The sequence below is a fragment of the Cavia porcellus genome, unplaced genomic scaffold (genome assembly GCF_034190915.1).
Source record: "Cavia porcellus strain 051 isolate PalLab524CR breed Dunkin Hartley unplaced genomic scaffold, mCavPor4.1 scaffold_2, whole genome shotgun sequence".
In the NCBI taxonomy this organism is placed as follows: Eukaryota; Metazoa; Chordata; class Mammalia; order Rodentia; family Caviidae; genus Cavia; species Cavia porcellus.
In genome coordinates this window covers 106,335,850-106,348,412 of record NW_026947485.1, presented here as the reverse complement: position 1 = coordinate 106,348,412, position 12,563 = coordinate 106,335,850, and the positions used below count along the sequence as shown (strand labels likewise).

The following is a 12,563-nucleotide window of genomic DNA, read 5'->3' as shown; positions in this document are numbered from 1 at the left end:
AACATAAATGAAAATATGGATAACTGCATGTATGTTTAAGTGTATAGGATTGACAACCATATTACTAAGTTTTTGTTGGATAGTTGAACAGAACTGTTTGCAGTCTCGCTATTTGAATTCCCACTTTATATGCTCCACTTTTGTATCTTGAACAACTATTTGTAAAAGGAAGTATGTAAATATCAACTAGTGATTTCTTAGTGTTTATTTTTTTTTCTTTGAACATTTGTATTATTTCTACCCATTTTCTGTTTTGTTTAGTCTTTCTTTAAATAAGATTAAAAAATTTAAAAAAAAAAGATTTCAGATGAAAGAAAAAACATACTGTATGATTCCATTTACATAAAATTCTAGAAATGCAAATGAACATTTAATGCCAGAAAGCACAGCTGTGGTTTCCGGCAAGGGCAGGAAGAGGAAACAGTGCTGGGTTGATGGGGTCCATTATCTTGATTGTGGTCATAGTTTCATGTGTGTGTTTATACATCAAAACTCATTAAATTGTGCACTTTATATGTGTGCAGTTTATTTATGTCAGTTACACCTCAATAAAACTGCTTTTAAATAAAGAAAACTTTCCATAAAGAAAAATCCAGACCCAAAACCCACAGAGTCCGAAACATGTGCATAACACACTGCCTATGCCTGGGCTGGTTCCACAACCACCAGAGCAAAGCTTTCTTTAGGAAAAAAGTTCTTAGAAAATCAATCACTGTAATTTGCCACATTGAAAAACCAAGAGAAAAAAATCATGTTCCATCTTCAGATGCAAAAGTTTATATAAAATTTAACATCATTTTATGAATGTAAGTAAATAAAATCAAGCCTTTGCAAACTACAGACAGGAGGGGACTTCCTAGGCCTGGTGAGGAGCATTACCAGACACACCCATGCTCTCACTGCTCTCACTACTTCTGGTGGGCTGTGCACGGGGTGGTAACCAGTGCAGGAAGATAAAAGGAAAGGGAAGCCAGGGACCTGGAAAGTAGGAGAGCTAAAACCAAAGAGAATGCCAGCCTGGGATGGGAAAAGTTCAGGAGAATTTGCAGGAAGGTTGGTAAGAGTTGCAGATTTCAGCAAGTGTACTGAGTACAACCAGTAAACAGGAGTTAACTGTCTCTAATTAGAAGCAACAAACATAAAAATGTAAACTTTTCCCAAATGAAATTATAGGAGAGGCCAGGACTTGACAATTTGACAAGCACACTTATGATTTACATGAAAGTCCATATGGAGAGGGAAGAGTTAGTTACACAAGCTACTGGGGCTGACTTCAGAAGTACAGTTGAATTTGACTGAAATCACTGGGGTCTTCTCTGAAGAGGAGGCAGTATGGGCTCAATACCATTAGGACAGAGATAAAAATCAGGACCCAGAGCAGGTTTCTTCCTACCAGGAGGGCTTGCTGTCATGAGCTTGGGTAGAACATGCAAGTGTGGATGTTACAAAGGGGCAGAGAGAGGCAGACAGGAGACTGCAGGGATGGAGCTTCCACCTTTTTGTTCCTCAGGCAGGAAACTGGAGCTGCTTCCATATTATGTCCAGAAGCCAAAAGAGAAAGAAGGTGGAGACCCAGAGGAAGCCCCATGGGTAGCAGAGCTGGCAGAGGCCAGCCCCACCCAGCAGCAGGACCCAGGATGTATGTGGACTCAGATGAGGTGGCTGGGGCAGGAAGTCAGGCCCTGCCTTGTGGCTGGCTTCTGAGAAGGCAGAGGGAAACTGACTAAAAGTGAGAGATCAGGAGGGTGTGGTGCTAAAAGACAGGGTGTGGAGGCAGGAGGATGTGGAGCCTAAGTTTGCACTTCTGGGTGTTGAGCCCTTGGTAGGGCACGACAAGGGGGGTCACACAGTAGTGATCATGAGGAACAGGCAGGACTCTCACTGACACACTTCCAGGGTCTCCCTGGCCCTGAGATTCTGCTCAAGGATCAGCCTGTACACATATTCTGCCTCCCATGTCACCTTTGAGCCACAGAGCTATGCTTCATATTCACTACGCATCCCACCTACTCCTGAGACCCAAGCAGAACAGGGCTTGTAGTTGAGTCCCACCTCTAAAGCAGCCCTGACATAATGAGGCCTCACAGCCAATGGCGAAGAGTACATGAGTGGCTGGTATTTGTTTTTTCTTGCTGTCATTTTTCTTGTTTATTTTGTTGGTACATATTAGGTAGACAAGGTAACATTCATCATAGGAAATCTGTACCTGTACACGATCTATCTGGCTTCTTTTTCTCCCCACTCCCCTCCTTTCTCTTTAACCCCTTTTCACCTCCTCATTTACAAATGCTTTCTTTTCCATTTCCCCCTTCTATTCTAATTTTTTCTTCTCTCTTCCTTGCTTTTTTCTCTCCTCTCTCCCTTGTTCCCCCTCTCCATTTGAACATGTCCTTCCAGTTTTCCAGTATCTGTTGTACATTTTAGTCCTTATTTACACCTCAGGTTTCTCATACCAGAGGAGTGACTGACATTTGTAAAATGACTTTGAGCAGGAGACCATAGAGCCAACTATCCTGGTCTCTAAGTCACCACTGGAGTCTGGACTATATTAGGACCAGGACCCTATACTAGCCTGGGGGGCTACAAGTCCCTAGCCTATCACCAAATGGTGGATCAGCTGCACCTTGTGACTGATGAGTCTCTTTTCAGACCATACAAGGCTAGGATTGGAGACCCCTTGGCAGGCTGTGGCACTTTTGCCACAATTCCACTGCCTCCTGACCCCCATGGCCATCTCCAGGTCACCCCTCTTCTGTGGAGCTTCAAGCCAGACACAATCAGTGGAAGCTGGGGGTTCCCAAGAGGAGCACCTGCCACTCACAGCATAGTCAAAGGGTCATAATAGGGGACTACATGTCCCAGGGCTCCAGACAAGTGAACACTATGGCCCAGAAAGAGCAAAGCTCAGAGCAATGATCACCTCAGGGTCTCAGTGCTGAAGACAGAAGGTCCTGATGTCTGTAACCCCTTCCACAGCTCAAGCTACCCTGTGGCCCTCAAAGTGGGCCAGCTAGGGAAAAGAAAGAGGTAACAACAATGCAGAATTTCTCTGAGCAAGCAGATGGCAAAAGTCTTGGTGGCCTGCACCCACAGTTGAGACCTCTCATGGGGCAGTGTGCAAGAATCCCCAGGTGGTTTTCATCTCAGGCCTCTGCTGCTTGTCTTCACCACAAGGGAAGGGAAGATGTCCATCTGCCTGGGATCTGGTCCATCTGACTCATAAGTACAGTCAGATGGGAGGCAGCTGGAAGAGGGGAAAGGCAAGAGGGACTTTCCATGCACCTCCTGGGGACCAGGGTAGGGAGTGGCCTGTACTCCCTCCACCAAGCCCTAGCCCCTCCTTAGAAAGCTCTCTGCCTAAGCAACTTCTCTCTACCGCAAGTTCCTTGGCACAGGCAATGTATCAGGGCAAGGAGGGTTCTCTGTGCATACACTCTGCTTATTATTCAGAAGCACACTCTGGCCAAGGAAAGGGGATGTAGGTGGTCAGCTATGCATCACTAGGCTGCCCTCCCCACCTTGATGACACAGTATGTTTGGACCTGCCCAGCTGCAGGAGATTTTCCCAGCCACTCCTGACTGCAACCTTTGGGAAGTAGCAGAACACAGGAGGAACTTGCTTCAGTCTCTAACCATTGATTATTTTCTCCATTGCAAAGGAATCTCTTATTGAAGAAGGATCAGTTTTGCAGCAGACTGCCCTGGATTTACATCTTCCAAGGTTTTCATCTTGTTAAAACCCGGATATTTACAGAAACCCTGTGCTCCTTCCAAGAACAGCTCCACATGCTCCTTGTCTTAAGGCTTTTTCTAGACTCCTTGCAACATCCAGGGCCAGAGAGATCTTATTCTCAGCTCAGAGTCTATGGTGGCCCTCAGCCACCCTGCCCCTACCCCTAGTTCTCATATTCCTCTGGAACCACACCTTCTATGTCTCACATTGAGCTCTCTCTGAACCTCAAGGACAAGGTAAGTTGCTGAGTTTGCCAAGTCCCTAACCCACAGCAGCATTGAGTCATCAGCAAAACCTGGGAAGAATGGTTAGGCCCTGAGTTCCTTCACAGGTGCAGAAGATGGCTGGCAGTCAAACTGGAGTGCATAGGACAGGGCTGGAACTCAAATTTCATGAGCCTTTCAATGGGTGAGAGCTGAGCTATGCCTGTATTCCTGAGTGTGTTTGTGTGTTGGCCTAGGTATGTAGCTGTGTGTTTCTGAAGCTGGGTGTACACCTACATACACCTGTGTGCTTTTGAGCATATGTGGGACTGTATCTGTGCCTTAGTCTGTGAGTGTGCACCTGTGTATTTACCTATATTATGTGCCATATGTTCCCGTGTATACCTATATGCACCTACACGTGTCTGTGTGCGTGCACCTAGGCACATTCACATGTACCTTAATGCATGTGAGTATGCCTACATGTGTCTGCATCTATACTTTGGTTGAACAATGAGCCCAGTAGGGTCTGTTGGTGACCATGTCTCTTGGGAGTAGATTTCTTTGTGGAGGGGCAGTGTGTCTGTGCTTTCACTGTTATCTCTTTTTCAAAGTTGCATTTGTCTGCTTGCTTCAGGGGGAGAAAGTGAGGTTCTCAATACTGAAGGGCTTGGCATCTGGCTCCTGGGCAGGGGCATCAGTTTCTGGGGAAATCTGTGTATGCTGGAGCTGGATCTTCTTGGAGGCTATTTTCTTTTTCCTTTTTTCTTTTTTTTTTTATATTTAGAGAAAAAAAGGAAAACAGAAAAAAGGGTAGAAATAATACAAAATTTCAAAAAAACAATAATAAATGACTAGTCAAAAAATAACAGTAAGAAATCATTAGTTGATACATTATATATTGTTATCTTAGAAGTAGTTGTTCAATTTACAAAATCAAAATATAAAAAATTAACAATCAAACAATGACAGTGCAAACTATTCTGTTTGATGGACTAACAAAAACTTAATAGTATGGTTATCTATCTTGCACACTTAAACATGCAGTTATATCTTTTAGAGCACTTTCTTTCCCTTTCTTTTGGGGCTTGCTTGCTTGTTTTTTGAGACAGGGTCTTGCTTGCTTGTTTTTTGAGACAGGGTCTTGCTCTGTAGTTCAGGCTGGCTTTGAACTTACTACATAGCTGAAGCTGGCCTCAAACTCACAGTGATACAGTGATACTCCTGCCTCAGCCTTTTGAGTGCTGGAATTACAGACACCTGGCAGGGCTAAATCTTTACCTATCTGGCAGAAACCTGAAATTTTGTGGGAGCCTATGCTGGGAGGGTTTGCCCATGATGTGGAGATGGATATAATTTTGATGCCTGTGAGGGAATCTAAGTTTGGGGAAAGAAGTGTGTGACTCTGCATTTGTGTTAAATTAGGAGAGCACTGTGTTGTATGTAAGCATCTGGGGGCCTGTCTGGACTGTGTCTTAAGTATAGTGCATGAAGCTCTTCTGAGTTTCAGTTTGTCTCCACATGTCTGTATGTTAAGAAATCAGCTTGCTGCTATGAGTCCAGCCAACATAACATGGTCCTTGATCCATCTTTCAAAGAGAAAAAGATGTTGTGTATGGTGGTGCATGTCTGTAATCCCAGCACTCAGAAGGTTGAGGCAGGAGAATTGCTGTGAGTTCAAGGCCAGCCTAGGCTACATAGTGAGTTCAAGGATAGCCTGGGCTATATAGTGAGACTCTGTCTCAAAAGAAAAGAGTTAAATTCAAAGAGAGACATAACTAGAAGGGACAGATGTTTTCTTAAACCCCACAGCTAGTAGGTAGCAGATCTAAGCAAAGGCCAATTGACATGGGTCACAGGAGCCTGTCTAGGAAATGGAAGGGATGTGGCTTGTTTCACCGAGCCTAGCTCCCAGGCTGATTAGTTGGAAGCAACAATACCAGGGATCAGAGCCAAGCAAAGGGAAGGTCTCCACATACCAGGACTTTCCCCCACTCCGCCCTTGCTGTGTGGCATCTCTCATGACCCAGTTGTCTAGAGCGAGCTCATACATCTGGGCCAAGATGAAAACTGACTATTCCTACTAACCTCACTCAGGGCTGGGGTTATGGGGTGGGCAGTACCAGCATCTGGGGACGCAGAAGAGGTATCTGGGTAGCCCAAGGGCAATAGGAGGCCTGAGGAAGGACTGAGTGGCCCTTCTTCAGAGCATCTACTCTGGCCAGCAGTGGCAGAAGGAGCAGCCCCTTCAAAACTCTGCTACTTACATGGGCTTGGCTCCAGCCATGGCGTATGCTTCTCCAGGCCTCATGGCCAGCTGCGGAGGGATGGACTCTGTTTTCAGTTTGCTGACCAGCCACCTCAGTTGAGGGCACCTTAGAGGCACTAACAAGGTGGAGAAAAGTCTGGAAGTCTGTCCTCAGCCATTCCTGCTCAAATTCATTCTTTATACAATTACTCAGCTCATTCAGCAAACTGGCTAAGCTTTACTTTAAGGATAAAAACCAGACACATCAAAGCCCATGTCTGAAATTACAGTGCAGCTATACAAGCAAAGCCCAAAGAAACAGATTTACTTTAAAACAGGGGCAGGGGCACTTGCTTGGCTCAGCCACATTTTGAGACTGGCCTGGCATCAGAAACACCTGAATCAGCTGTAGGAAAAAAACTAGGCTTACTTCTACAAGACAGAAAAGGAGTTCATTTCTGTTCTCCACTTCACTGTCTGTAAGGCAATGCTGTGTGGAGCCACTACAATCCTTGTTAATCCTCATAGTAAGTTCTGCAAAGCCACCACCATCACCTGTGTACAGATAGGGAATCTGGCCAAGGCCTGGCACTGCCCTCCTCATGCAAGGCTGCTCACTTTCCCACTGACCCTCAACCCCTCTGCTGACACCAGGATGCCCCCCTTGTTGCCTGGTCACTAGCTCAGTGATATCCCTGATGTCTTCTCTCCTGACTCTTAGAACCCCTGTCCATTCATCCCTGAGTCTAGAGTGACCCCAGCCATGCCTACTTCCCAACCTGGGGAAAGATGCATGAACTGGACCTGGTGCAGGCAAGGCTGAGGCAGTGGGGAAAGGGTTTCACAGTGCCATTCAAAGTGTTATTCTTCAGTTCATACAGTCAGAGCTCTCAAATGTGCTCAGTGCACCTCCAGGACAGACAACATTTGTCTGATGGATTTCTGTGCTGGGCTATGCTGTTGGCCTCTTCAGCAACCTGTGGAAAACGCGTAAATGCCATGGCTGAGCCATGATCTGAGGGAGGAGGGTGGACAGGGAAGAGGTCTCACTTTCTACTCTAGGGAAGTTCAGCATGAAGGGGACAGGAGAAACTGTTGGTCTCTCCATCCAGCCTGCCCAACCCTGCGCCTCTACTCCCCAAAGTAGGGCCATGGGCACTATGTCTGCAAGAAACAACCACTCAGAGGTGACCGAGTTCATCCTGGTGGGCTTCCCGGGATCCCTAGGGCTCCACCTGTGCCTGCTGGTAATGTTCCTGATAGCCTACATTCTAACCATCACTGAGAATCTGATCATCATCGCAGTAATCTGTACCAGCCCTGCACTACACAAGCCCATGTACCTCTTCCTCAGCAACCTGTCCTTCCTGGAGGCGTGGTACATCTCTGTCACAGTGCCCAAGATGCTGCTCAGCCTGGCCATTCCTGAGTTCCAGCGTATCTCCTTTGCAGGCTGCATGGCACAACTCTACTTTTTCCTGGCACTGGCCTGCACCGAATGCACGCTTCTGGGTGCCATGGCCTATGACCGCTACGTGGCCATCTGCAACCCCCTGCGCTATCCAGCTATCATGAATCCCAGTCTCTGCAGCCTCTTGGCTGCTGGTTCCTGGCTCTCTGGTTTCACCATCTCCCTGGGGAAGGTCTTTTTCATCTCCCGCCTGGGCTACTGTGGTCCCAACATCATGAACCATTTCTTCTGTGATGTTTCCCCCCTGCTGAATCTTGCATGCTCTGACATGTCTGTGGCAGAGCTTGTAGACTTCCTCCTGGCACTGCTCATCTTGCTGGGGCCGCTACTGCTGACTGTCTTCTCCTACGCAGCCATTCTCAGCACAGTGCTTCGCATTCCATCAGCTGATGGCCGGCAAAAGGCCTTCTCCACCTGCGCCTCACACCTGGCGGTGGTGGTCATCTTCTACTCAGCCTCCCTCTTCATGTATGCCCGGCCACGTGCCATCTATTCTTTCGACTACAATAAGCTAGTGTCAGTGGTGTACACAGTGCTGACACCCCTACTCAACCCAGTCATCTACTGCCTGCGGAACCAGGAGGTCAAGCAGGCACTGCACAGGGCACTGCAGAAGGTGGTTCAGGCCCTGCGGATCTACTTCTAGACGGACCAACACTGCCTTCACCTGTTCCTGAATTCCCTGAACCTTCTTGCCAGTGACTCTGGACAACCAGACCCCTTTAGAGGCTGAAGGAAGAAGTCAGCGTATCTTCCCACTCTGAGTCCTCACTTACTAGGTAACAGTGAAGTGGTACCTCACTTACTGGGTCCCCAAAAATGGCTCGCCCCATTCTAGTGCCACTCTGGAACCCTCACCCTGACCCTTAGGTGCACTACAGGATTGTGTTCACCTAGGCCTCTCTCTAAATAACCACTTGGGTAAGCTAATATTAGTCCCTTTACATCCAAGGGGAGCAGAGTAGATGTTATCACCCCAGTTTCTAGGCAAGGACACCAACACACACACACATGCACACACACACACACACACACACACACACACACACACATCATGCAGACCGTTCAGCAGCCATCAGCACCTCTGTCCCCCATACCAAGCTGAACCAGCCCCAGTGGCCCCTGCTAAGTGGCTCTTCCTCTATCCAGGCCCCCACAGGCTTCATGATGGTTAACAATAGGACACAGTAGAGAAGAGGACAAATCACTCACTGCAGAAGCCAGAGGAGGTAGAGCAGGGAAGGACCAAAATTGTTCCTAAGCAAAAACCAGCACTCATGCCCACTTGAAACTGGTGTATCTATGACTATCACCTCACTCTGTTAGAAGTAAATGAGGTGGTAAATGAATTCAGGGCTCCTGCTGGAGCTGCTGCTAATCAGAATGTTAGGGCTCCCCCACAAGGGTTAATAGCCAGTGCTCCAGTCTTCCAGCCCTCTCTGCCCATTTCCCACTACCTGCCATACAATGAGCAAGCATGTTTCAATGCCATTAGAGTGTAAAAGGCCCTGACATCCACCAAGACCCCTGCCATAGTGTCCACACTGACCAAAGGCCTGGTTTTAAGGGCTGGTATCTCAATGTGTCCTGTAAGAACCCTTCATCTGCTCCTCTTGAGAGGCCAAGAAGAAAGAGAAGGTCCCTGGCCACTGCATTAGCAGCCCCTGCCTTAGCAACCATAGCTTCATACACCCATTTCAAAGTGCAAGAGACCCAGGCAGTGTAAGTTGTAATGATGCCATAAGAGTTCTGCACTAACCATCAAGCATCATGAGGTCCCACACCCACCTCATCCCCAACCAAGAACTGCAGAGACAACAAGTAGATGGTTCACAAGTCACATTATGTCTGTAACAGCTCTTTCAGGGAATGATTCCCAGCCATGCTGGCAAAGCAGCTTACCTATGAGGTGGACACTTGGACCTCGGAGCTCAACTCGGGTCCAGCAGAGAGCACATGGGAGAGAATGGGTTGGAGGCCTCATTGGATACTCAGGTGTTAGGTTCAGCTGATCAACAGCTGCACCAAAGCCTACAAACCATAGCCCCTACCCTGGATCAGGTTGTTCTCAATGGCACAGACACATGATGTTTAAGGACAGACACCAGGGCATGAGAAACAGGCAAGTCCTGACAGTGTGGTGCATGGCCTGAGGGTCTCTCTGAGATTCCTTTTGTTTCACAGAGAAGATGAAACAGGAGCAGAGGGGAGGGAAGAACCAAAACTAGCAAGAAATCAGAGGACTAGCCAGGCAAATGCCCAGGAAGAAACACTCTTGCTCCACAGACTGGACAGTGAAGAAAATATCCCAGGAGAAGTGCCTTTGCATAAAATGCTATGAGTACATCCTTCTTCCAAAACAGATGCACTTTACTTCCAAACAAAACTCCTATAAACTAATCTTTCAAAAAAAAATAGAATAAAAGCATTGGCTCACTGGTGCATTCTTTCATGAACAAAGTGCCAGCTCCAGCCACGGTCTTCCAGCCCTACAGAGACCAGGAGCATCAGGGAACCTATAGCCTGGCTTTGATGCTGCAAGCTTGGATCAGTGGAGTGCACTTGATGCCAAGGCAGTGGGGGCAAAGGTCCTGCCCTGAATAGACAGAGCATGGCACTCACTGGGGAGGAGAGCTGCCTGCATGCAAACAGCAATATGGGGAACAGGGAAAGCACCCCACACTCCAGAGCCCAGAAGAGCTAGGGCACAGACTCCAGTGACCCCCAGATCCCTGTCACAGTCCTCCACTTGTCCCATAGTGTCCAGACTCAATCTGCTACTCACAACTGTTTGTCCCCCAAAGCAGTGATGTTCCATCTTCCAGGCCTCTCCAAGGGTCCCTCTTCACTACCCCATGCCACCACCCAGTTAGAATTTTTGCCCTCAACTCTGTTATCCTTGCCCCTAATTTGCCCTGCCTTGTGCCATCAGGCTCCCAAATGTCTGTAAAGTGAATTCCCAAATCCTCATCAGGCTCACTCTCACTCAGGCATCCCCTAACCCCCACACTGCAACCCACACCCATCACTAGCTGAGTGCCAGCCCAATCCATCTGCTCCTGTCAGTGGCAACCCCCACTGCAAGGATGCTTGAAGTCAAGCCTTGCCTAGAGCCTTTATTCCAGTTTATCTACAAGAACACTCTCACAGAGAAGCATTCTCTAAGCCATCGCAGTTCCCAGTAGGTATCAAGGTTCCCAGAGATATGGAAGTTCGTATGTGCCCGTCTGCATGATGGGGCCAGGCTACTTCTTTCTGTTCACCATCTGTCCCAGGCAGATGAACCCAGCAGAAGAAAAGGTCCTTGGGCAGTGAGAGCCTCTACAGAGAGAACAGAGAAGGCCTAAATAGATGCAGTGGTGAGCCAGCTTCAATGGAAGCTGCTCAGTACAGTGGAAGAGTAGAGTTTGTCATCTGAACACATCAATCAGTTCCTTCCTCATCCCAGGAAGTGGTAAAGATCAGCCCTGACCCCAACAGAAACCCAGAGACAGGAAGCTGAGGGAAGCCTGGAAGATCCTGGACTTGGACATGTCCAGACTCCTGAGAACAGAGTGACAAGCCTCAGGTGGTCACTGACCAGTAACTCTAGCCCCTACCTGATCCCTAGACACAAGTGGCAGCCACTTCCACATCCAGACAGGAGTCTAAAAGATTCATGTCTAAAGAATCTGGTGTCCAACAGTCAAAGAACTAGGGTGTTGGTGGCTGAGGGTAGGGGGAGCTCCAACTAAATATCCCTGCCTGGCATAGTCAGCATTTCAGGTCTCTCCAGTGTGGGCTGATAACCAGCATTTACAGACACTGAGTGATATGATCTATGGCAGAAAAAGCTGAAGGAAATAGAGGTAGAAGGGAAAAGAAATTTCAAAAATATTTACATGGACATAAGAAAATATGGATTATGTCCTTAAAACAATAAAGCATGAAAGAAAGACAGAAGAGGAAAAAGAAAGAAAAGGGTAGAGACAAAAAGAGAAAATCCTTGCAAACCCAAACTGTCAGAATAGAAATAAAGACTCAATAAGAATGGGGGGGAAAAAAGAAATCACTCACACAGCCCAACCAAGTGATGTGAAAAATGGATGCTAAATATATTTTAAAAACATAAAATTAGCCTGACAGATCCAACACTTATCCCAGAAAGAGTTTCAGAACGTTCTAAGAAAAGAGAGGCATGGTGATGCACACCAAACCCTCCAACAGGATGATTAGAGTTTCAGCCCTCTTGAATTCACTGAATGGGGAAAAGTTAAGGAGAAACTACTAGACTGAAGAATAAGAGAGGCAGGTGTCAGGGAGGTGGCCCTGCTCACAGGCCAATGGCAGTTCCTTCTACTACCAGACCGTGCCAACCAGCATTGACCCCGGAAAAACACTCTGCCCTGCTAATGAGGCCAAGGAGCTATACTTCTGGAAAGAGAACAAACCGGGTAAGACCTGGCCCCCATGAACCCGGGACAACTCAGGATCACCAGCGGGAATGTGAAGTGCAGACTCTGAGCTTAAAGTCACGGGATGCTAGACTTCTATCATGTGTTGGAAAAAGTAAAAACAAACAAAAATATCCTTTCTAGAGGACAATAATGTCACAGTAAGTTTTAAACATGTTCTCAAATAATCTTCAAAGAACACACACAATAAACACACAATCAAAGATAAGCACATGAAAAAGTGAGAAACAAAAGATAAGAACAGATACTGGGCTTATCAGAAACAGACTCTAAAACAACTCCACTTCCAGACAAACTGAGTACAATGTAAGAACTGCTAGAAAACCAAACACTATTGACTTGACCTGATTTTTACAGAATGCTCCACTTAACAGTGTATTATACATTCTTTTCTGGCCCACATGGAACATTATCAAACTTAAAATAATTAAAATTGATACATGGTATATTTGAT

At 46.9% G+C, this 12,563-nt stretch overlaps 1 protein-coding gene across 1 annotated transcript; it reads left to right on the top strand.

Moving 5' to 3' along the window:
- The first annotated feature begins 3,399 nt into the window (after nt 1-3,399).
- On the top strand, nt 3,400-10,786 carry LOC100724345 (olfactory receptor 6B1-like). The gene has a single exon (XM_063245030.1). It carries the CDS (start codon nt 7,258-7,260, stop codon nt 8,299-8,301), a length of 1,044 nt encoding a protein of 347 aa, XP_063101100.1. The 5' UTR covers nt 3,400-7,257; the 3' UTR covers nt 8,302-10,786.
- Nucleotides 10,787-12,563: the final 1,777 nt, after the last annotated feature.